The sequence below is a fragment of the Fukomys damarensis genome, unplaced genomic scaffold, assembly GCF_012274545.1.
Source record: "Fukomys damarensis isolate Sample0158 unplaced genomic scaffold, DMR_v1.0_HiC HiC_scaffold_1, whole genome shotgun sequence".
NCBI lineage: Eukaryota > Metazoa > Chordata > Mammalia > Rodentia > Bathyergidae > Fukomys > Fukomys damarensis.
In genome coordinates, this window is record NW_022900913.1 from 15033202 (window position 1) to 15058405 (window position 25204).

The 25204-nt window shown below is 34.5% G+C and overlaps 1 protein-coding gene across 6 annotated transcripts in view; it reads right to left on the reverse strand.

Annotated features, from left to right (window-relative positions):
• Cdh18 (cadherin 18) overlaps window positions 1-25204 on the reverse strand; it is an 883722-nt gene that overhangs the window by 214046 nt on the left and 644472 nt on the right. For all 6 annotated transcript variants that reach the window (XM_033757792.1, XM_033757776.1, XM_010609461.2 and 3 more), the window contains one exon: window positions 1312-1606. In XM_033757792.1, the coding sequence (XP_033613683.1) occupies window positions 1312-1606 (295 nt within the window). The remainder of the gene's footprint in view (window positions 1-1311; window positions 1607-25204) is intronic.

The following is a 25204-nucleotide window of genomic DNA, read 5'->3' on the forward strand; positions in this document are numbered from 1 at the left end:
CTCTTTACTTTAGTATGATAGTGAAGGATTGGCCAAAGTGTCTTCAGTCCTTTGTTAGTGCGCAGGAAATTCTGTACCTGGATTTAACACGAACTCTCACACACTAAGGTTAGCAGTGCCTAACCCATCAATTTTTCTAAACACTCGTTGGCAACTAACAAAGTTGAATATATTCTGGGGCTGTCCCCAGGCTTGCTAGTGCTTATCCCTGTGTTCTATCTACTGTGAGACCCAGGGAGAAATTGCTTTATCCCTGAGATGCAGGCTGAGACCTCATCTGCCTTCCTTAGCTTTCTCCAACAGCTGCAGGAAACACCTCATCCTCTGAAGAGAACTAAATAAGGCTGGGAATTTTAGATCAGCAAAGGAAGAAGTTGTGATTATTCAAACTTTATGTAAATATTCAAATTCAAAGAGTGATTTCATTAATAACTATAATATCTCTCATGCAAAACAATATTCATATATATATTAAAATTAAATACATAAAATATTTATTCTAATTTACTCTTAGACTAGCACAAAGATAATAAAAATATTATAGTAGCTGGGTTTATTTTAGTCACCTATATAATATTTCATGTATATGAGAAAAGAAAAATAAAATAGCTAGCCTATAACACTCGGTGAGTATTGGAAAGGCCCCACATTAACAAGGAAACTCAAGGTCTGGTTCGTGGTACACCAACTATATCACAATCCCAGAATTCAGGTGCACTTTTAGTTCATTCCTTCTCTTTGTTTTATAGATATGTGCATTCAAAAAATGGCTTAAGTACTCTCACGAAGTCTCTCTATATTTTGAAATGAATAAGGCATGGAAATACTAAGGAATATCTCGAAAATTTTATTAGTGCAGCAACTACTTCTATAACTAATGTTAGTTTAATGTATTATGAGTTGTAAGCCTGAAAACATGTTGCCAAAAATTCTAGACATCATACAGTTTCTGCTGTGGAGGGTGCCAAAGCAAACGACTTGGTATGTTCTTAATATATACTACTACTAATTTTCACGAATGAAAAGCCATGTTAATTAAGCAAAAATTACAGGAGTCTTTCAATTTCTGATTCTCTTTTAAATCAAAACATTATCTACACTTACACATCCAGAAATTAATTTAATAACAAAGTAGCCTCCATGTCTTTTATCAGTTATGCAAAAGTATTCATTTTCTTTCCCAGACTTACACACACACACACACACACACACACACACACACACACGAACTCATTTTCAAGAAGCAACCGCAACCTTTGGATTTTCAAAAGTATACATTCATTTCTCCAATATAAAGATAAGTCTCCTCACCCATGTCTGACATTTCAGGCACAGTGACGATGTACGGCCCATCTGTGAACTGGGGAGCGTTGTCGTTGATGTCTTGCACTTTGATGATGAACTCGGATTCGGGTTCCAGGGGCTTGTTGGTCCGTCTGTCAATGGCCTGGGCGTGCAGCACGTAGTGCGTCTTCTGCTCTCTGTCTAGGCTTTTGGTTGAATGGATGTCCCCTGTGGTGTCATCAATGATGAATATCGTCCCGGCACCTTCTCCAGTCAGAATGTACTTGACAGACCCATCACCTTTGTCAGAGTTGGAGTGCAGCTGTAAAACACACGGAACACGTTAGCATGCGATACGCTCCAACCTCACCTCACATCCCCTGAAAATTATCTCCAATCAAATGGTCTATGGTTTTATACCCTCTGCTGTGGTTTGCTTGTTATTATTATAGTCATTGTCTTGAAGATTCTTTTTATGGATACTTACATGTGTGTTTATGTTTCTTACCACGATTTGTCTGAGAGTCAATAACTAACATGACTTATTGCTAAGGGAAATTTATTTTTGTTAAATCAGTGTTTCATTGATGTACAGGAGTCACATTGGAAATTCCTGCTTCATCATTATTGCTCTCCATACTTGGAAGAATAGTGTGGGAGTAGCATTTTAGAATTAATTAATATTATATTTGCATCTTAAAACTAGAAAAACCATGGTAGAGCAAATTGAAATTCATATGCATTATCAAAAATTCCACAGAAGACACAGATATATCAAAGAAATACTAAATGGTTAACTTGAAAAATAAACATTTTCTATTATAAATTTTATATTTAAAATTAAAAATACTTAGAGTTATTTTTCCTTAGGGATTGTCAAACTTTAACTAAAACTGTTACTGTCACAGTAAACTTAACCATTGAATGAATCTTAATTTTATTTGAGCTGCAGTTTTATATTTTTAATATGTTTTATATATTTTTAATATATTTTAAATTAAAAAAATATTAAGTTTATTAACATAACTTAGATGTACCTAACAATCACATTCGTCATGATGGATTTGTATCTATACATGATACATCTTGATTCCTCTTTTCTTTCCATTCCCCTGCTATCCCTTCAACTCCTCTTCTCTTCCTTATTTACAAAGCTTTGTTTCCATCTTATCCGCTTTTTCTTGTAATTTTCCTTTCCCTTTCCTCTTTGCCTCTCCCTAGTTTCTCTTTCCTTTCATTTGTTTGTATTGTTTTTGGTACAGGGGATCAAATCTGAACTTTACTTGCAAGGCAGGCAGCAGAACCACTGAGCTAAGTCCCCAGCCCATTCCTCTTTCCTTTTGAATGATTACTTCCTATTTCATAATGTCTATGATACATTTTGGTCCTTATTTACACTCTCAGCTTCTTACACCAGAGAGATGAGGTGATATTTATACATGTGTGTCCAATTTTTTTTCGCCTAAGAGCATAGTCTCAAGGTTCATTTAACTAGAAATGACTAAAGTTTAACCTTCTTTATGGCTGAGTACTATTCCATTGTATAAAACACCCACATCTTCTTTACCCACTCATCTGTTGATGGGCATATGGGCTGTTTTCAATATTTAGCTATTACAAACTACCGCTATAAACATGGGTGTACATATATCTCTGTGGTATGATTAATTCTTTCAGGGAGATACCAAAAAGGGGAATAGCAGGGTGAAATGAGACCTCTAACCCTAGTGTTCTGAGGAACTTCCACACTGAGTAGCACAGTAGATGCACCAGTCTGCACTCCCAACCAACAGTGGAAAAGGGTCGTTTCTCCCCACAGCCACAATCTGTTATTTCTGGATTTCTTGACAGCAGCCATTCTTTGTGGAGTGAGATGGAAGCACAGCATTGTCTTAATTTGCATCTCCTGAAGGACTGGTGATGTTGAACATTTTTTCATATATGTATTTACCGTTTGTTCTTCTTCATAAATGAAGCATGTATTAATCTCAGATGCCCATTTTGGGATCGGCCCTTTAAAAGTGGGGAATTCTGATTTATTTATTTTTTCACTTCTTCGTGTGTTCTAGATATTAGTCCATTGTCCCAGAGAATTTGCTAAATTTTTTCCCATGTTGTGGTTGTCTTTTCACTCTGTTGCTGATTTTTTTACTGTGAAAAAGCTTTTCAATATGATGAAATCCCAGTTGTTGACAGCAGTATTTCCCATACTATGTTTTCTTCAGGAAGTCTTTGTGTTCATCTATGTCTTCAAGAGCTCTTCTTATTCTCTTTTCTGATATATTTATTGTTTCTGTTTTAAAATTTATATCATTGAGCAATTTCGATGCTAGTTCAGTGCATGGTGATAGATATGGGTATAGTTTTAGTCTTTGGCAGGTGGAAAGCCAGTTTTTCCAGAAACGTTTATTAAAGAGGCCATTTAATGCCACTACTCCTCAAACTCTTTAATGGAATTGAAAGGGAAGCAATACTCCCAAAATAATTCCTGGAAGCAAGCGGTACTTTAATTCCAAAACCAGGGAAAGACCCAACCAAAAAAGAGAACTACAGGCCAATCTCCCTAAGGAACACAGATTCAAAACTCCTCAATAAGATAGCCAAATAGAATGCAAAATATCATCAAGCAGATAATGCACCCTGTCCAGTTAGGATTCATCCAAGAGATGCAGGGATGGTTCAACACCTATAAATTAAAAAATGTAATACAGCATATTAACAGAGCCAAAGACAAAAAACACATGATCATTTCAATTGTTGCAGAAAAAGCAGTTGATAAAATCAAACACACATTCATGATAAAACCCTACAGAAAATTGGAATAGACAGTCTACATCCCAATTTGATAAAACCCATCTCTAACAACCCAACAACCAACATTATACTAAATGGTCAAAACCAGAAAACTTTCACTCTAGAATCAGAAATAAGACAAGGATGTCCACTATTACCAATCCTATTCAATATAGTCCTGGAAACATTAGCCACAGGAATTAGACATGGCAAAGGAGTAAAATAATTAAAAACAGGAAAGGAAAAGTTAAATTATTGTTATTTTCAGATGATATGATACTCTACAAGACTGCAAAAATTCCACCAAAAGATTTCTAGTTTTAATAACCAAATTCAGTAGCACATCTGGATACAAAGTCAATAGTCAAATATCAGTAGCATTCCTGTACACAAATAATTAACTCAGAGACAGAATTAGGGAAAAAACACCTTTTACAACAGAACAAAAAAATGAAATGCTTAGAAATCAGTCTTGCAAAGAAAGCAAAAGACCTGTATACCAAACATCACAGTACTCTGAAAAAGAGGATTGAAGAGGATATTAGGAAATGGAAAGGAACTCTTTTTTCTCAGATAGGATGAATCAACACAGTGAAAATGGCCATTCTCCCAAAATCATTATATTGATTTAATGCAATCCCAATGAAAATACCCTTAGAATACCTCACATAACCAGAGAAACATTCCTAAAATTTATTTGGAACCAGAAGAGACTTGGAAGAGCAAAACTAATTCTGGTAAATAAAGGCAAGGAGGGGGTATCACAATCCTTGGCTGGAAATTATGCGACAGAGTCAGTGTGATTAAAAAGCAAAACAAAACAAAAAAACAGCACAGTACTGGCTAGAAAACAGACCTGAGGATCAGGGTAACAGATTACAAGATGCAGAAATAACTTGAAACATACTCAACTACCTTATCTTTGACTAAGGGGTCAAATACATTCACTGGAAGAAAGATAGCTTCTCATTTACTAAATTAAGTGAATATGAAAAAATTAAAAATAGGTATTCACTGAAAGAGATGCTCTAAGCTGAAAAATAACTGACACATTAAGAAAATATATCTAAGTTTTGTCACTTAAATCTAAGTGAATGTTTTTAAATTGTACATATTTAAGATTATTTTCACTTCTAAAAATTCAGTTAAATATTTCAAGACTTCCAGTGCTACATTTCTAGCTAGGGATAACTGTTGGATTTTCTAAAATCACAAACATATATTTGAAGAGTGTATCCTCCAAGAGATCTGAGCAGTTGTCTTTCATATGAGTTCTTTTGGTCACATAATCTCAACTGTTCACCTTTTGGTCATTTCTGACATTAGAAACATTGAGAAAATTTAACCTCATTACATAGCATTTTTAGCTTCCTCACCACACTAAAGTGAATTTTATAAAGATTTATTTTTAAATGTCTGAACTCTTGGAAGACGATTGAAAAAGATAAAATATGAAAAAAAAGGATACAATGCAAAAAAGGACTACTTTTATGGGAAATTGAAAAGATCTGAAATACTACTGATGCTCTATCATGAATATATTGTGAATAATTTTACTTCTTTCTTGAAAGTGTGCAAGATATATAACAGACAAAATGAAGGTGAAAATTACTCAAGAAGACTCAATATTTAAAAGCATTTCAAAAGCCCTTAGATATTTTATTTTAAAAAGAAAAATATAACAGAAAACTATGGAAGATACATTTTTACAACATTTATAATTCATTAGTAAATGGACTAAAGAAAGATGAAGAATATTTCAACTAGACAAATTGTACGCGTGCATGAAAATGTACTTTTCTTGTTTTTCATGCCCCCTGAGAAATGATTTGGTACCTAGAAACAGATTCATCACTTGTGAAACATGTCTTCAACATATTGATAAAGCAAGCTTCTTCACATTCACCAACTTTGCATCAATTTGTGATTAAAATACAAAAAAGTAAAAATGTATTAATCAAATATTTTTAAAAACTTTTCTAGAATACTTTTCACTTAAAATGTGATACAGTTTCTAATTATTACATTGTTAAATATAAATTTTATTTCTATATTAATGATTATAGCCCTGCCTGCACGCCACCAGCCCCAGAGAGGAAGGCAAGATTCGGAAGGCTGCTGGGAGATCTGCTGTCCCGCTGGCCTGCTTGGGCCCATTTGGCAGGACCCAGTAGCCACGCCCCCCCGTCTGCACTCCACCAGCCCCAGCGAGGAAGGAAGGTAGCTGCACTGGCACCTCAGAATCACATCCTCCACCCCCTCACTTCCCCCACCAGACCTCCTGATGGGGCTAGTCCTTGGACCCACTCTGCAGAGGCACAGGTGGTCATAAAGGGTTTTTTTCTGACCTCCCAACTGTGAACATCTTTAAAGAAAGGGCGAGAAAAACCTGTAATAGAACTGTGTGGAGCTCAACCCTGTAGGTCAGGGAACTCAATTTGGGCCTTGCGGCCTGAAGTCAGTCTGAGTCACTGGGGTCTGCCTTTGGCTAGCTGAGATCAGGGGACCTGGTTCTGCACATAGCTGTGCACATTGTATATTATGACAGCAGAGACATAGTCTGAAAGAGGCCCTTCAAATTCATTTTTTTCTTTCTTTTCCTCATTCCACTCTGCAAATTCTTCTTTTTTCTGTCCTCTTTCTCCAACTCAGTCTCTTGCTCCACCATATTATCCCTCATGACCCTTTCTGTTCCTGCTCCTGCCCTAACTCAGATTTCTTCTTTTATCATTTTTTCTTTTTTCTTTATGTTCTTTTCTTCTGTAATTATACCTCACTCATGAGTCAATAGTTTGCAGGGAAAATGAGACACTATTACAGTTAAGGGGATATATTCTTGACCTTACTCTTGCACTCTGTCTATCCCTTTTGAATTTAATAGTTTCCTAAAGGTTCTATGGTCATTCTACGTCCTCTGGCTTCACTTGAAACCTTCTCTAATTCTTTCACTTATCTACTCCTCCCTTCCTAACTCTGCCAAAGCCCCCATCCTAAATGGTAAAGATGCTGTATTGCAAAGAGTATTCACTGAAAACGTATTTTGGGCTGCTTCTTGAATTTAATTTAATTCACATGGTTTAAAGGTGATACAAGTGGTCAGTTTACAAGTTGTGCTTTATCCTATTGTGCTGCTGATTGTATCAATTGGGATACAGGATTGTGATTTATTTAATGAGTGGTTTACTCTGATATTATGAAAATGAGAATGTCTGAGTCATTAGAGACTCAAAAGCTAAAGCTCAACTTTATCAGGAAGATTTAAGTAATAACCCAGAAATTAAACCAAGGAAAGCCCAACAACAAAAATAAAAATGAGAAAACACTTAAACAAGACACAAAGCAGACTTCCAGTTCACCAATGGCAAACAGTAGGGCAAATGAGGATGAAAAGTCTGATAGTGAACCAGCAGAACACCTTGAACACAGGGCACAGGAAGTAATAAAACAGATCAATCAGGCTCTAGAAAATTCAAAACAGAAAAACATTTCCCAGGTAACCATAGAGATGGTGAGCAAAATGGAAGTCATGATTCAAGACTCTAGAATAGAAACTGAGAAAAAAAAATAGATGAACTCAAGACCATGATAGAAGCCATGAAGGCCCAGCATAAGAAAGAACTGGAAACAATGAATGCCCAACAGAAGAAAGAAGTGGAATCCATAAAACAGACTCAAACAGATATCCAGGAGATTAAAAACTCTATTGAAAGTGTATGAAACAGAATAAAAGATGGCAAAGATAGAATTTCAGATATAGAAGATAGGATTGTAGTCAGTGACCATGAAAAGAGAGGTCCCTTAAAAACAGTAAGGGATCATGAGAAATCTATCCAACAGCTCCAAGATGATGCAAAGAAGAATAACATAAGACTGATAGGAATCCATGCAGTAGCAGGAGAAAATACAAATGACTTAAAAAAGCTGTTCACAGAAATAATGACAGAATACTTGCCAAACAGAAGTGAAGAATTAGACATACAGATAAGTGAGGCATATAGGACTCCAACTAGCCAGGATCAAAAAAAAAAAATCTATACCTAGACATATAATAATCAAGATCCCAGAAATCCAACAGAAGAACAAAATACTACAAGCAGTAACAGAAAAGAAACAAATCACATGCAAAGGAAAGACCATCAGAATCGCAGCACATGTTTCAACACAAACCGTCAGATCAAGGAGAGCCTGGAATGAGGTATTTCAAGTCCTAAAAGAAAACAACCTCCAACCTAGACTAATGTATCCTGCAAAACTCTCTTTCAAAATGATGGGGAAATAAGATACTTCCAAGACAAAGAACACCTGAGAAATTTCATGAACAACAAACCAGCATGGCAAGGAATTCTAAACAATATCCTAGAAAAAGACAAAGAAGGCAACAACACCATGAGGCCCAACAGAGCAAATCAAATATGCAAGGCAAGAAACTAAAAGAAGAGGGGGGAAACAGTAAAAAGAGTCAACAAAAGGACAATAACATGACAATAATAAGTCAGTACATATCAGTTATGACCATCAATGTAAATGGCCTCAATTCACCAGTCAAGAGAAATAGATTGTCAGAATGGATTAAGAAGCAAGCTCCAACAATATGTTGTATACAAGAAACACACCTAGTGCAAAAAGAAGCCCATAGACTGAAAGTAAAAGGATGGAAAACAATTCTCCCTATGACAGGAGCCCAGAAAAAAGCAGGGGTAACAATCTTACAAAGTAAATTTCAAACCAAAACTCTTTAAGAGAGACAAAGAAGCCCACTACATCGTTGTACAGGAAACAATTCAAGAGAAAGAGATGACAATCATAAATAAATATGCACCAAATATTAATGCCCCCAACTATATAAAACAAATATTAAGTAACATGAAAACCCAAATAAACACTAATATAATTGTAGTGGGGATCTAAATACCCCACTATTACAAATATACAAATCATCTAGGCAGATTATCAACAATGAAATACTAGAATTTAACCAAACTTTTGAACGCATGGACTTAATAGATGTCTATAGAGTGTTCCACCCCACAAAATCAAAATATACATACTTTTTAACTGCACATGGGTCATTCTCCAAAATAGATCGCATACTGGCTCAAAGAGGAGGTCTGAATAAATGCAAAAGAATCAAAATTATCCCTGTATATTATCAGATCACAGTTCAATCAAGATGGAGATCAATAGCATAAGAAACCGTAGGTGGGCCGGGATTTAGCTCAGCGGTTCGGTGGCCTGCCTTGCAAGTGCAAGGACCCAAGTTCAATCCCCGGTAACAAAAAAACAAAAACAAAAACAAAAACAAAAAAACAAAACAAAACAAAACAAAAAAAAAGTAGGGACTTCACAAACACATGGAAATTGAACAACACTCTCCTGAACAATCAATGGATCATGCAGGAAATTAAGGAAGAAATTAGACAGTTTTTGCAAATAGATGAAAATGCCAATACAACATACAATAATCTATTGGACAAAATGCAAGCAGTTCTATGTGGAAAATTTATAGTAGTGAATGCCGACACTAGGAAAACAGAACAAGCTCAAATAGACAACCTAATGATGAATCTTAGACTCCTAGAAAAACAAGAGCAGGAAAAACCCAAAGCTCCAACAAGAGAGGAAATTATAGAGATTAGAGCAAAAAATGATACAAAAAATAAATGAATCAAAGAGTTGGGTTTTTGAAAGAATAAATAAAATAGATAAACCTTTAGCTAACCTTATCAAAAAAAGGAAAGAAAAGGCTCAGATCCATGCAATCAGAAAAGAAAAAGGTGAAGTCACAATAGATCCAAAAGACATCAAGAAGTACATTAATACCTTGTTTGAGAACCTATACTCTCACAAATTGGAAAACACCGAAGAAATGGACAGATTTTTAGATACTTATGAATTACCACAGTTGAACAAAGAAGATAAAAACATTTTAAACACCATGATTAGAGTCAGTGAAATTGAAAATGTAATTAAAAATTTACCAACAAAGAAAAGCCCAGGTCTTGATGGATTCACTGCTGAAGTTTACAAGACATTTAGAGAAGAACTACTACCTTTACTCTTCAAACTTTTCAATGAAACTGAAAGGGAAGCAATACTTTCAAATTCATTCCTGGAAACAAGTATCACTTTGATTCCCAAACCAGGGAAGGCACAACTAAAAAAGAGAACTACAGGCCAATCTCCTTAATGAATATAGATGGAAAAATCCTTAATAAGATACTAGCAAACAGAATACAGAGGACCATCAAGAAGATCATACATCCTGACCAAGTCAGATTTATTCCAGGGTTACAAGAATGGTTCAACATACAAAGATCAATAAATGTAATACACTATATTAACAAAGTCAAGAACAAAAACCATATGATTCTTTCAATTGATGCAGAAAAAAAATTTGACAAAATTCAACACCCATTCATGATAAAAACCCTGCAAAAAAATGGAATAGATGATCTATACCTCAAGTTAATAAAGACTATCTATGAACAACCAACAGCCAACATCATATTATGGCCAAAAACTGAAAACTTTCATGTTAAAATCAGGAACAAGACAAGGGTGCCCACTATCATCACTCCTTTTCAATCTAGTTCTGGAAACAGCCATAGCAATTACACAAGAGAAAGAAAAAATAAATAAATAAATAGAAAGAAATTAAAGCAATAAAGATAGGAAAGGAAGAAGTTAAACTGTCATTATTTGCTGATGATATTATACTCTACATTGAAGACCCCAAAACTCCACCAAAATATTTCTAGACTTAATTGACACATTCAGTAAGTAGCTGGATACAAGGTGAACACCCAAAAATCAGTAGCCTTCTTATACATAAATAAGAGACTCATGAAGAGAGAATTTAGGGAAACAATTCCTTTCACAGTAGCATCCAAAAAATGAAGTATCTAGGAATCAATCTAACAAAAGAAGCAAACCCAAAACTCCACCAAAATATTTCTAGACTTAATTGACACATTCAGTAAGTAGCTGGATACAAGGTGAACACCCAAAAATCAGTAGCCTTCTTATACATAAATAAGAGACTCATGAAGAGAGAATTTAGGGAAACAATTCCTTTCACAGTAGCATCCAAAAAATGAAGTATCTAGGAATCAATCTAACAAAAGAAGCAAAAGACCTCTATACACACAGTGGGTATAACAATTCCCAATTTGAAACTATACTACAAAGCCACTGTGATAAAAACAGCATGGTACTGGAAAAGAAACAGACCTGAGGATCAGTGGAACAGATTGGAAGACACAAAAACAAATCCAGATGTACTCAGCTACCTCATCTTTGACAAAGGAGCTGACCATCCTCAGTGGAGGAAAGATAGCCTCTTTAATAAATGGTGTTGGAAAAACTGGATTTCAAACTATCACAGATTAAAACTGGACCCTTATGTTTCACCATGCACTAAATTAAAATCCAAGTGGATTAAAGATCTAAATATTAAAACAGAAACACTAAATTTGTTGGAAGAAAGTTAGGCAATGTCTGGAAGACTTTGGCATAGGAAAAGATTTTGTGAACAAATTCTCAGTAGCACAGGAACTAGCAGAAAATTTGGATAACTGGGATCTCATCAGAAACCATCAATGGAACTAAGAGACAATATACAATATGGGAAAAAGTTTTTACCAGCTGCTCCTTGGACAAAGGACTATTATCTAGAATACATAAAGAACTGAAAACAATCACCCCCCCAAATATAAACACTCAATTAAAAAATGGGCTTCTGAAATGAACAGACATTGCTCAGACAAAGAAGCAAAAGCAGCAAGTAAATATATGAATACATATTCCACATCACTGTTCATTCGAGAGATGCATATGAAAACAACACTGAGATTCCACCTCACCCTACAAAGAATGGCTGCTATCAAGAAATTGCACAATAGCAAATGTTGGCGGGGTTGCAGGGAGAAAGAAATCCTTCTCCATTGTTGGTGGGAGTGCACACTGGTGCATCCACTATGGAAATCAATATGGAGATACCTCAAAGAGCCTGGACTGGAAGTTCCATTTGACCCAGCCATCCCTCTGCTGGGTATCTTTCCAAAAGAATTAAAAGAATCATATCACAGTGATATATGCACAGCTATTTTTATGGCGGCACAATTTGTAATAGCTAAAACTTGGAAACAGCCCATTTGCCCATCACTTGGAAACTGGATAAAGAAAATGTGGTTTTTCTATAAAATAGAATATTACTCAGCCATAAAGAATGAGAAATTAGATTCATTCATAGGAAAATGTGTACATATTGAGGATATACTCCTAAGTGAAACAAGTAAGTCACACATGTGTAAATACCTAATAGTTTCTCTGGTGTGAATAAACTGTAATCATACATGAGATCCTAAAAAGATTACTGACATTGAGAATTGGGAAGAAAAGGGCTAAAGGTTTAGGGGAAGTGGGAAGGGCAGGGGAAAGGTAATAAGATTAATAATAAGAAAAAAGAAAAAAATGTGAGCAAATGAAAAGATGGAAATAAAGTGTTTGTAATGGGGAGGGGAGAAGGGGATGAAAGGAGGGCCTGGACAATGGGAAAAAAGGAGAATCAAGACTTGTCATGTAAAGGTACAAGATCCCAGTAATGAATGTAACTGTACTGTGTACCTAAAATGTACCAATAAACTCAATTAAAAATAATTATTATAGCTCTCATTTAAATTAATGCAGTATAATTTTATTAAATGTTTTGTGTCTTCTAGCAACAAAATAAAGACACAACAGTGGTAAAAAAATTTCTCATTTTCAGTATATGTGCAGCAAACATATTCTTAGGTTAGAAAAGTATGATTTAGGAATATTTATACTTTTAGATAATGTTAGGAAATTTACAACAAAAGGCTATAAGGTTATATATTTGGGTATTATATTAATTGCTGATAATATTTAGCTTGAGTATAATATAATGAGTATAATAATATTATATATTAGCATAATTAATGTAAAATATTATTTTAATAAATTTTAAATATTTCAGCTAGCTTGACTGAATACTGAAAATATTGGTCTGTGCAAACATAAATGAGAAAACACTGCATTAGCATTAATTAAGTATAATTTATTTATTTATTTATTTTTTGTTGTTTGTTTGTTTTTTGAGACAGGTTCTTACTATGTAGTTGAGACTGACCTGGAACTCACTGTGTAGCCCAGGCTGGTCTCTAACTTAGCGATCTTCCTGCCCCACCCATCCGAGTGCTGGGACTACTGACATGCACCACCATGCGCAGCCTAAGTATATGTTTTTGAGCATAACCATTTATGAAGTGGTGTACTTATACCATTTTCTCAAGGTTCCCTTCCCTTTGCCACAGCCTCATTCAAATATCCGTTTGCAACATGCACTCTGCAGCTGATATAACTCAGGAGAGAAACATGTTAGATTGTCTTTTTAAAAAATGCATGCTTTAAGATATTGAAGAAAAGGTTTTGTATTATGTTTTGTAAAATAAGGAATGATGAAATAATGAATGAATAAAAAAGAATAAGTACTAATGGTTATACAGATAAAAAATGTAATAAGTGCTTATTAAGCTCTAGATATAAGTAGTTTATATAGAAAATTACAACAAAAATCTATAGATTTTCACTGTGGGAAGGAAAGAGACATCAAGTGAAAGCAAAGACATTAGACTACTCTGCATATAGCTATTTTACTGGTTTATTAACTAGTAAAATAATACATTGTAGATTTAGTCACAGAATTATTCTACAAATATTCATGAATTTTTGTAAGACAATATTTGGAATGTAAAGTTCCTTTTCATCATATAGAATGAATTCTTTAGTACAGTGCCATAGTACCACTGAGAAAGGAGTAGCAAAGTCTTTTCATGACACACACTGGTGAGAAATTAAATATCTTCCCATAGAGTCTTGTAGTTGGATAGATTTTCATTTTGAAAGAGATATAGTCTATTGTCCTAATAAAAGAAGATATAATCCTTGTATGTATGATCACATAATAAAATGGGGTTAATTACCTGCCCTTTAGAAGACAGAAAGTGGAGGATGGGTGAAAGGAAAATGTAGCCACCCAAGTAAAGAGAAATGAACACTTCCTTGCCATTACTTTAATAAACAGTCTCTTTCTTGGTGTTAAGAAGTAATGTATGGCACTTACAAAGCTAATGTGATGCACATGAGTTCACCTTAGAAAACTATTTATGCACCCTGGACCACATTAGGATCAGGACCTAAAAATTTATAGCTTTCACTCCAGTGCACAGTTTCTCAATAAGATAATATTCTATTCCTTGGGGAAGAATAATTTTAAAAGGTTAAGGAGATGGTGGCAGAGCCATTAATTTCAGAAGTTGCTCTAAGTTAGGAATTCCAGCTATGCTACAAAGATAGGTCACTGAGTTTGAATTATGCTATTTTGGACTGCACAATAAATACTTTTTAGAAACAAGATATTCATATTTATAATATTCTAGTGAAAAACAGAAATAAAGGTGAAAATATATGAAAAAATTTTCTATTATCATTTCCAACATGTTCTGTATAGAAATGACAAGGATGTGAAATGGAAAAATGTGAATAACATATAATGTTTATTTCATTGAAGCACAGTATGTTTCATTCCAGATGTGATGCTTTTAAAGTATAAGTAGAAAAAATTAATAGATATATTAAATAATTGATTTGAAGAAAAACTATCAAATAATAACAGCAACTTGGTAACAATAATTTAACATTCTCCTTGTGAAAAAGACCATAACAATAAATCTAATTTATGTATAAATTAATGTTAGATTTTTTAAAAAACATTTTTACAGTGTTTTTTTTTTTCTTCATTGAGTTTATTGGTACATTTTAGGTATACAGTACAGTTACCTTTATTATTGGGATCTTGTTTAAAATATTCATATATCATTTATTCAACCATAAATATAATGGCAATTAACTGAAACAAACAAAAATTGAAAAATTAGACTGAATAAGGAAATAAAATATTTGCTTATCAAGAATTATCATATCTTATTTGATTTTTTAACTTTTAATTATTTTAAATGTATTATTGGAGAAGAAAACTAATAAATGAGGAAGCAGGAGGGATAAAAATAGAAATGACTCTTGTTCTAATATTTTATTCTCTAAAAACAAGGCTGGAGATTTTTAATACACAAACACTGCAAAATGTCTCTAATATTAATATTTGTCATAATTTCTTACATATTAGTTCAACTTTGGAATGTTTCTTCTACATCTGCTAAATATCTGAAAACTGCAGGTGCATGCAATGCCTGAGAATTTCACTAGTAGGAAACCTCAAAAGGTAACCACCAAATTGTTCTGGAAGAAACATCACAGGTTACATAATTACCTATTTGCAGAATTACTCTGCCTTATTTTATGTCCCATCAGAGTTTAGTTGAAGAAGAAACTGTCTCTGGAGACTGGTTTAAAAGGAAATCACAGATCATTACACTTTTACTCCAATTCCAGGAAAATACTGGCACATATTCATTGCCCACATATTAAAATGTGTTATTATTCCATCCTTTCAAAAAACATTTTAGCCACCCCCCTTTTGTTTCAAGAAAGAAAACAGTGAGAAGAAGATAAAAATTCAGTCAAATTCAGTTGATTCTTTGGTGACTTCAACTCACAATACAATATAATTACTCAGTTCAACAACCCCTTGTCAGAGTTTATTCATCTAACAAATACTTTTGGAGTACCACAACATGCCAGCCATAGTTCTCATCCTCGGATACTGGACTGAAACAAACAACCCTGAGATGCTTCCCTGGGTAGAGTCTACCCCCATTCCAATAGTGAGAAGCAGAGAGCAAAGATCTACTGCAACACATATGTGATATGCTAGAAAGTGACCTGAGGTACATTTAATAAAGACAGTGAAAGAGAGAGAGAAAGAAAGAAAGAAAGAAAGAAAGAAAGAAAGAAAGAAAGAAAGAAAGAAAGAAAGAGAATTGAGGTGTAGCAGAAATATGACTATTAAATAGGAGGGTATGTTATACACCCTTAATTGAAAGACCTATGAAAGTGTTCCTTTGTGTGGCAAATGACACTTCACACTTTAAGGTCTGTGAATAGGGGAAATTTTAGTTTGTTTAGGTGGGAAAAATTTAACGACATGAATATTTAAGCGTGTTAAATTCATCTTACATGATGATGAGGGAGAGAGAAGCAGCCTGAGACAGATTCAGTAGCACATTGATGATTCAGAAATATAGGCGATGGCTTAGGCACTTTCCACCTTGCTGGGAAAAATAACCAACACACACAACTTAGAAAAGGAAGGTATATTCTGGCTCACGGTTTCAGGAGTCGCAGTGGCCAGCTCCAAGGCAGGGACAGCAAGTAGGAAAGCAGCTTACATCATGGCAGCAAAGAAGCACAGAGAGTGCAAGAAGAAGCCAGGGAGGGAGATGCCCCTTTTGGGTCATGCCCTCAGTGGCCTGCTGTACCTTTTAGGACCAGTCCTTCCCTCCTAACATCACATTTAGCTATAGTAGCTCCTAATACAATCAGCTTTTAAAGCACCATCTAAATTCCATGAGCCTCTTGGGGGACATCTAGATATAAACCATAACGTATAGGTCAAGGATCTAAGAGAAAACTAGAAAATTGTAAAGGAGAGGAAATACATTCTCTTCCAGAGCTCGTAGCAAAGAATGAAGCTCTGCTTCATTGTAGCCCAAAAAGAACTGTCCTCGAATTCTGACCTCCAGAACTATTAAAAATATGTTCATACATTTTAAATGAACAAGTTTGCAGCAAATTGTCATAGCAGCATTAAGAAACCTACAGAAGTCAGATAATTCTCATTAAGAAGATATTTTAGTACATGTTTGAGAGATATCAAGGACTTGTTCAAACGTGCGTCTCTTAGGAGATGAGTCTCAGGGGTGGAAGGGGAATAAAAGGAGTGATTTGTCTGTACTATTAGCAGGTTTCAGAAACAGAAAGAAGGTGAGTGTCACCAGAGGAATAAGTAGGAGGAGGTACCAGAGAAGTAATGGGTGTGGGATCAAAGCAGGGAAACTGGGTAGTGGTGATCAGTGGTGAATTGTAATCAATCGTCACATTTGAAGGATGGACATTATTTCATACCTGCAATAGGCTGTGGGGAAACAGAGGTGAACATAAGCATAATTGACAGAAACTGCCATCTGGAAATAGAGCAAGCAACAACAAAAAAGATTTTCCAAAGGAATGGCTATCAGATAGAAGGATGAAAAAGAGCTCAAGAACAGATGTTAAGTGTTCCATTACATTCACTAAAAAACTGAAGTTGTATCAACTGAAATGAGGAAGGGTTCAGTAGAGTTTAGTTGAAAGAGAATGATCAAAATTCAACTAGACACGACGATGTTATAATTCTATTGGAAGTCTCCCCCTGACATAGAGAAATGTATGTGGCATCTGGAAGAGAAGTTTGATTGGCTTTGTAAACTTGAGGGACTTCACCACAAGTGACATTTCTAGCAGTGAAGCTTGATGAAATCATTAGTGAAACAAGCACAGACAAGAAGGTAAGGACTGAGGCTGGATGATGAAATTGTTTCAAATTTTAAAGCCAGAAAGCATAAAGGTATTAAAAGGAATTACCAGGAAAGGGGAAACATGTTAGAGCCTTGAAAATAAAGTAAAAGAAAAGTGCATACATGGAATGATATCTGAATAAGAGAAAACATTTATTTGAGAGTCCAAAAAGAATCTACAGGCCTGCATGATTGTTAAACTTAATCATGCACTTGATTGGCTTTGAAGCCTCCTAGTGGGTAAGCATAGAACATTTCTTGGTGTGGGTGGATGGGTTATGGGTGCCTGACCTTGGATTTATCTCTTCTCACTGAGCCCTTCCTTTTTCACACTGCTACCCTGCTCTGTCTCTGGGCTGCTGCCAGTAGATCAGTCCACCATGTCCTCCTGCCATGACAGCCCTCACATAGACCCAGAAAGACAGTTTGGATTGTCTGAAAGTGTCAAATAAATTTCTCCTCATTTGCATTGTGAGTATCCGGTAATTTTGTCCAGCAATTGGTAAGAAGGAGACTAGTACATTTTGAGTGAGAGAGATTGAAGAACTATAAGTTATCATTAGAATAATAAGATAAATATGTTAGATATGAAGAACTATCCATAATTTGGCATTAGTCAGGGATATTTCGTTGTGGAAGAGTATATAGTATACGATCATATTTCTTTTGGGGTGATGGTACCGGGGATCGAACTCGGGACCTTGTGTTTACAAGGCAGGCTGTGGCACCACTGAACTAAACCCCCAGCCCATAAGATCATATTTTGATAAAACATAAATAACCATAAAAGTTCAGTGTATTTTGTGTTTATTATCAGGAATCTGTAGAGAGTAGAGAATGTAATGCCAGGGAAAAGGTTCATAAATGCAGACAGGAAGGAGGACCTGTAGTGAGCTAGTCAATTTCATTTTATGCCTTTCATAGGCATAATTTATTTAATAAGCTTTTATTAGTTTCATATAAAAATATAATTGCTCTTGTTATTAATGGTTCTTGTATTTACATGATCTATTTAAGTGCAAAAGTCACAATAAATCATCTCCCCATCAAAACAGAAAGAATTACTAGAAATTTTCAGGTGTGAACTCATTTCCATACATAATTTTTGCATGGCATTCATTCAGTGGTGAATATGATCTTTCTTGTGGTCATTATTCCTAAATTCGCTGTTGAATTCATTTACCAATTCCAGGGCATGAAATTAAATTTTCCAAGTACTTCCTATTAATGTGTGTTCAAACATCTACATGTCCCATTGAAGCTCATCTTGAAAATGTTTTCGGAATTTTATCAATGCCAATATTTCCTATCGCCTATATAAGTACTGTTATTTTGATACTTCTCCCTAGACATAGCTGTGATCTACATTAATGCAGTCTTTGTATTTAATCTGTGCTAAAATCCACTTCAGTGTAAATGAATAGAAGAATGAATTAATTGCATCCTTGCTATGTACCAGGCGATATATTGACATGAATCTGATTACATCCACTGTGCTCAACAAATTATTTTTCTCAGTAAGCAAAATATTACATACCTACATATAGTCAGTGCTCTGAAAGTGGCACAAGGTAAAATATTTCTTGTGCAAAGATTTTCCTAGGGAACAGGACAATTTTTCTTGAACAATAGCTCTGTTTCTCTTGCCTAAAACAAGAGTGAGTTATTCAAGAATTTTTTTATATTTCTTGTCACACTTTTCCTTACTAGTCCATGTTCTGGAATGAATATTACCAATTGATAGAAATTGGTCTAATGTTACCAATTGTCTCAAAGTTATTGAATAACACCTTTGTAATAAGGAGGGGGGTTAGAATATTTTCTTTAATGTGTTTTCCATCACTGCGGCAAAATGCCCAAAATAATCTCTTCGTAGTGGCTAAGTAAGAGAGAGAGTAAGGACTGTCCAGGTACAAAAGCTATTTTTCAAACTCCCGCTCCTCATGACCCACATCTTTCAAGTTAGGTCAACCTCCTTCCTTCGCTCAACTGCCAACAGCACCAGCAGCTAGAGACCAGGCTTCAACAAAGTAGCTGAAGAGTGAAGAGGACCTAAGGATTGAGATATGACAAGGAACAGAGTACGGAGCATGGAGCTAAGTTTGCTCAGTACTGGAGTCTCCTTAACTCTGTGACTCTCCACATTGAAATCAATGTGGTGCTGATTTGTCCGCTGTGCACATATCTATTTCTAAGTCATATTCCTTACAAATGAATAAATCAGATTTATTTTTATCATCATCCCAAGTTGCTCAGGGGCAATCACGAGCTTCTTTATCAACTCTGTGTGTATATGTATACGTAGGCTCATGGTTTGTAATCACAGTGAATAACTGCAGATAACTAACTCTCTTTTCACTCACCCAAAATTGAAATTGTATGCCTGAATGTTGATCTGTCTTTCTCCATTTCACCTCATTAAGTACTTTGAGAGGTTTTTCTGATTCTATCTTAATATGTATCAAATCCATCCCCTGTTTCCATCACAGTCACCCAGAAGTTCACTCACGGCCTTCCATCTTCTTCCTTGGATTATTGCAGTTATCTCCGAGGTGTCGCTGTCCTTCTGCCCACACTCCGTGTACTCACACTGAAGTTCGATGTCATTTCTAAAATCCGAACGCAGTTATTTCCCTTGTAAAGTCCTGGAGAGTTGCTGCACAGCCTGCAGATGGAATTCACCTCGTTCAGGCTTCTGTCTGTTCTTCCAGCTCTGTCTTGCTGCACTTCACATCCGCCATAGGTTTTAGCAAAAGGAGAAGTGCGCATATTCTTGAATTCCCAGAGTCCACTCGTGGTCCATTTCAAACCAGATATTTTCTACTTATCCTTCCAGTGTTAATCGGTCTCCCACCCTTTTTAACATTGCCTCTGACTGTCTTTTCCAAATATACTGCCACTCCATCCTGAAGAACTTTTCAAAATCAACCAGAAAATTAATGATTCCAGAGAAAGCCAGTAGCAAATCCAGATGATTTCAGATCGGTTAAAAAGCTTAAAAGGGCAAGTTGGAGGATAAAGTGGTTATAAGGAGTTTCAAAAGCTCTGATATAATCCAGAAAATATGCAAGTTTATATTCATTTGCAAAGCTTTGCAAACAAGATTGTGTCTATGTGTGGAAAACACAGAGGAAGTCCGTAAAACTTCACATTTGACTAAAGTGGAGGGTTTGTGCAAGCAAGAATTGAATGCAAATGTGGAGTCATGAAATTACTGGTGTTAAAATTTAGAGATGGACCTCAATTTGAATAAAATTTCCCCATAGCAAAAACTGGGAAATATATTGCTTTTAGGTATCAAAGAAAATCTATATAAAAGATTAATTCCCAATGAAATGGAAAGCTGAGATTACAGAGTTTTAATATTTAAAGAACTAGAAATGGAGGGAGAGCATGTGAAGGAGTAAATACAGGCTTAATATGTATTATGAACGCATATCAACACTGCAAAAGTAATCATTGTCTACTGTAAACACATACTAATACAAATTGGAAGAAACAAATTCATTAAACAAATAATTTAAAACAAACAGCACAAACACACACAAGATGGAGAATTGCTATATTAAATAAAATGCTCATTTTTAGCATACGTAAAAATATATAAATATATCTATCTTCATCAGTATAGAATACTAGAATATGTTATTTCTGGAAAACCCTACCAAAATCACCAGTACACAAATTTTCAAGTAAGTGTTAACCACTTCCAGGATATATTCTATGTTAGATCATAACAATATAAATGAACATAAGTGAACGAACATAAAATGAAATCATATATATATCTGACAAAGGTGAAATAAAGTTAAAATTCTATAACCAGCAAAATTTGGGGAATTCATAAATCTAGTAAAATTAAATAACACTCTCATAAGTGATGCATGATTTAAGAAGAAATCACAAAGAAAATTAGAAAACACTTATAATTTAATAAATGTGAACTTCTCATAGTGTCTTTTAGCTTCTAGAAAAAAATAAAAAATGAAAAATAAATAAATAAATAAACAATGTATGTGGACCATTTGAAAAGATAAACAACTGAAAAGAAAGTAAATTTTAAACATTGAAATTTTTACTTTAAAGCATCCTATAAAATAATGTGAAACGACAACTCCCATAGCTGATAAGGATTTAGTATTTAAAAGTTATTAATAAGACAACTCAATAACCAAAAGCAAAATGGCTCAGTTGAAAAATGAACACAGAATTTCTGTATTTATAAAAAAAAAAAACAGTAAGTGCATGAAAAGATGATCATTATTAGTCACTAGGGAAATGTTCTTTAAAACCATAAGGATATACCAGTTCACACCCACCAGGAAAGATAAAATTTCAAAATGATAGAAAGCAAAAAAGTGTTGGCGGGATGCTGAGTAATTGGAACACCACACATTACAGATGGAATTGTAAAATGGTATAGCCTTGGTGAAAAACATTTGGCAATTCTTCAAAATGTTCCACATATCGTTAGCATATGAATCAGTCACTCTAGTCTCAGGTATGTTTCCAAGAAAAATGAAAACATACCCCACAGCAAACATAAAAGCAAATGAGTTTGCCAGAGGCTGAAATCAGAGAAAAAAAATGGGAAATACCTAGGAATAACTGCAGGAACCTCTGGGAGGAGTATGCAAATATTTTGGAATTAGAAAATGAGGATACTTTCACACAAACTAGACCAAAACCTAATAAATTTCACACTTGAAACAATATATATTATAACTGTCCAATTATGTCTCTAAAAGCTATTAGGAAACATACTAAACATAGCAATTAAAAGGAAAAAATTAAAAAAATATATCTAACTCAATGCTGTATGGAGGGATGTTCTTTGAATGAGAAATGACATAAGAAAATCAAAAAAGAAAAATGATATGCAAAGCCAAAACTAAACACTAAAATATATGGTTAATGCAGATTAAAGTATACTCAAAGGAGCACACTCTATGTGGGCAATAACAAAGAAAATTGTACAGAACTATAGTAAAATACAGCTCTCAAAATTCTAAGGAGCATTTACAAAAACTTGAAGTTAGCACCATACTTTGTCATTAAAAGATTGTTTTTCTATGATTTTAAAGTAGTCAAGTATGTCCAGTTTTACTACATATCATTTAACACTGCACTGAAAGTCTGACACAGGACAGTAAGGTAAAGAAACAAACCGTCACACACATGAAGTACACTAACTGAAAAAGAGGCTGACATTCCTCCATTCACAGATGCCATGAATATGTACAAAAGGCGTCTGCGCTCCTGGACACATGTACACCACACACACACACACACACACACTTCCTAGGTGAATTTAGCAAAGTCAGAAAAGTAATGGACCACACTTTAAAACATTATTCACTTCTACATATAAGCAATGCATAAAAATTAAGTAAAGATATAAAAATATTTCTCAGGGCTAATATCTGGAAGGTATAAATGACTTCAAAAAATTCGACCCTCCAACATAAAAGAGGAAAAATAAAAACTGAGCAATTAAATGAAGACACACTTCTCAGAAGAAAAGTAATGGAACACTTTAAAACATTATTCACTTCTACATATAAGCAATGCATAAAAATTAAGTAAAGATATAAAAATATTTCTCAGGGCTAATATCTGGAAGGTATAAATGACTTCAAAAAATTCGACCCTCCAACATAAAAGAGGAAAAATAAAAACTGAGCAATTAAATGAAGACACACTTCTCAGAAGACATACAAAAGTCCAATACACACTTTAAAACATTATTCACTTCTACATATAAGCAATGCATAAAAATTAAGTAAAGATATAAAAATATTTCTCAGGGCTAATATCTGGAAGGTATAAATGACTTCAAAAAATTCGACCCTCCAACATAAAAGAGGAAAAATAAAAACTGAGCAATTAAATGAAGACACACTTCTCAGAAGACATACAAAAGTCCAATACATACTCAAAAAATGCTAGGTACTACTGGCTATTTGAGAAATGTAAATTAAATGAACATAGAGATCGCATCTCGCTCCAGAACAAAACGGCTGTGCTCAACAAAACGAATAATAATAAATATTGGTGAGGCTAGAGGGAAAAAAGTAACACTTGGGCACTTTTGAAGGAAAGGTACGCTAGAAACCCTTTATGGAAAGAAATATGGAGATTCCTGAAAACTGAAAACAGAAATTTCATTCAACCCAGCTATTCCCCATTTGTAATCATCCTCTTAGTGAATGTCATCATACTACAGTGATACATGTGCCCATTTTTATACCATCACTATTTGTAACAGCTAAGTCTTGGAATCAGCGTATGCATCCATCAGCAGATGAATGGGTGAAGAAAATATTCTGTTTGCACACAAGAGTACTGCTCTGTCACAACGAATGATAAACACGAGTCATGTGTCAGAAAATGGATGCACCTTGAGACCATTGTGTCAGGTGAAGTAAATCAAAGACTATCTCACATACTTCATGATTTCTCTTATATGAGGAACTCAAAATACAAATCAAAAGCAAACTAAAAGGGAGATACTCGGAGGTATGGAGACAGAACTGTTTCAGTGGGATTAGTACGAAGAGAGGGAAGGAGGGACGAGAGGGGGCAGGGACGAAGGATGAACAAAATAAGCGGAACGTGCTATGTACATGGATCAGTTCCACGGAGGGAGAGCGGTTATTCTGTAATACAAACAGAAACGAATGAAAAGCAAAAATCAAAAATATACAATTTGTGAAAGCATCAAAAATTCCAAATATTGAGGAATAAAATTAATTCAATGTGTGCAAATATCTCTCTTGTAATCCATGAGCCATTGATAAAAATTAACACAATATTAACAAAAAGATTCTATAACATATTCATGGGTGGAAAATTTCTTGAAATTAAGATTTTTTTATACTAAACAGACCTATAAAGCACCTGAAATGCAAATCGATATTATTTAGATTTTATAGAAATGTAAAAACTGATTGCAAAAGTTATATGGAAATGAAAATGACTTCTAACAGTCAAATTGTACAGAAAAACACAATTTTCTGACTTATTATTCTTGATGTCAGAGCTCACTAATTAAGGGAATAGAATAGGTTACCCAAAGCAGGACTATATTCACTTTATGATAAATTGAATTATTAAATTATATTAGAAATTTAATTGAAATTAAATTTACTCTAACAATGCAGTTTTTATCTTTGTTAAGTTTGTTGGTGCATTTTAGGTCTACAATATTGTTACATCCATCATTGGGATCTTGTACCTTTACAATGCAATTTAATAGTGAACAGTGCTTCTATAATGCTGGGGGATGTGACTTCTGGACTCACCTAATTCCAATCACATTATGAGCTGTAAGAGAACTACTCTGCTCCACTTTCTTTAAATGAAGGATGGATGATTCAGACTGTATCTACATTAAAACCCCAAGGGAGAGAGTCATGAAAATAATTTTTACCCCTTGTAAACATAATAAAGTAATTTTCAAGATTTGTCTAGCTGGATTTCAGAATCACTGTTAACCTGTGACTCCTGTATGTGTCCCATTTTACCCTTTTGAAAAAGAATGGCTTTGTTGTTTTTTTTTTTTTTTTTTTTTTAAAGGGAAATGCTTGTTCTGT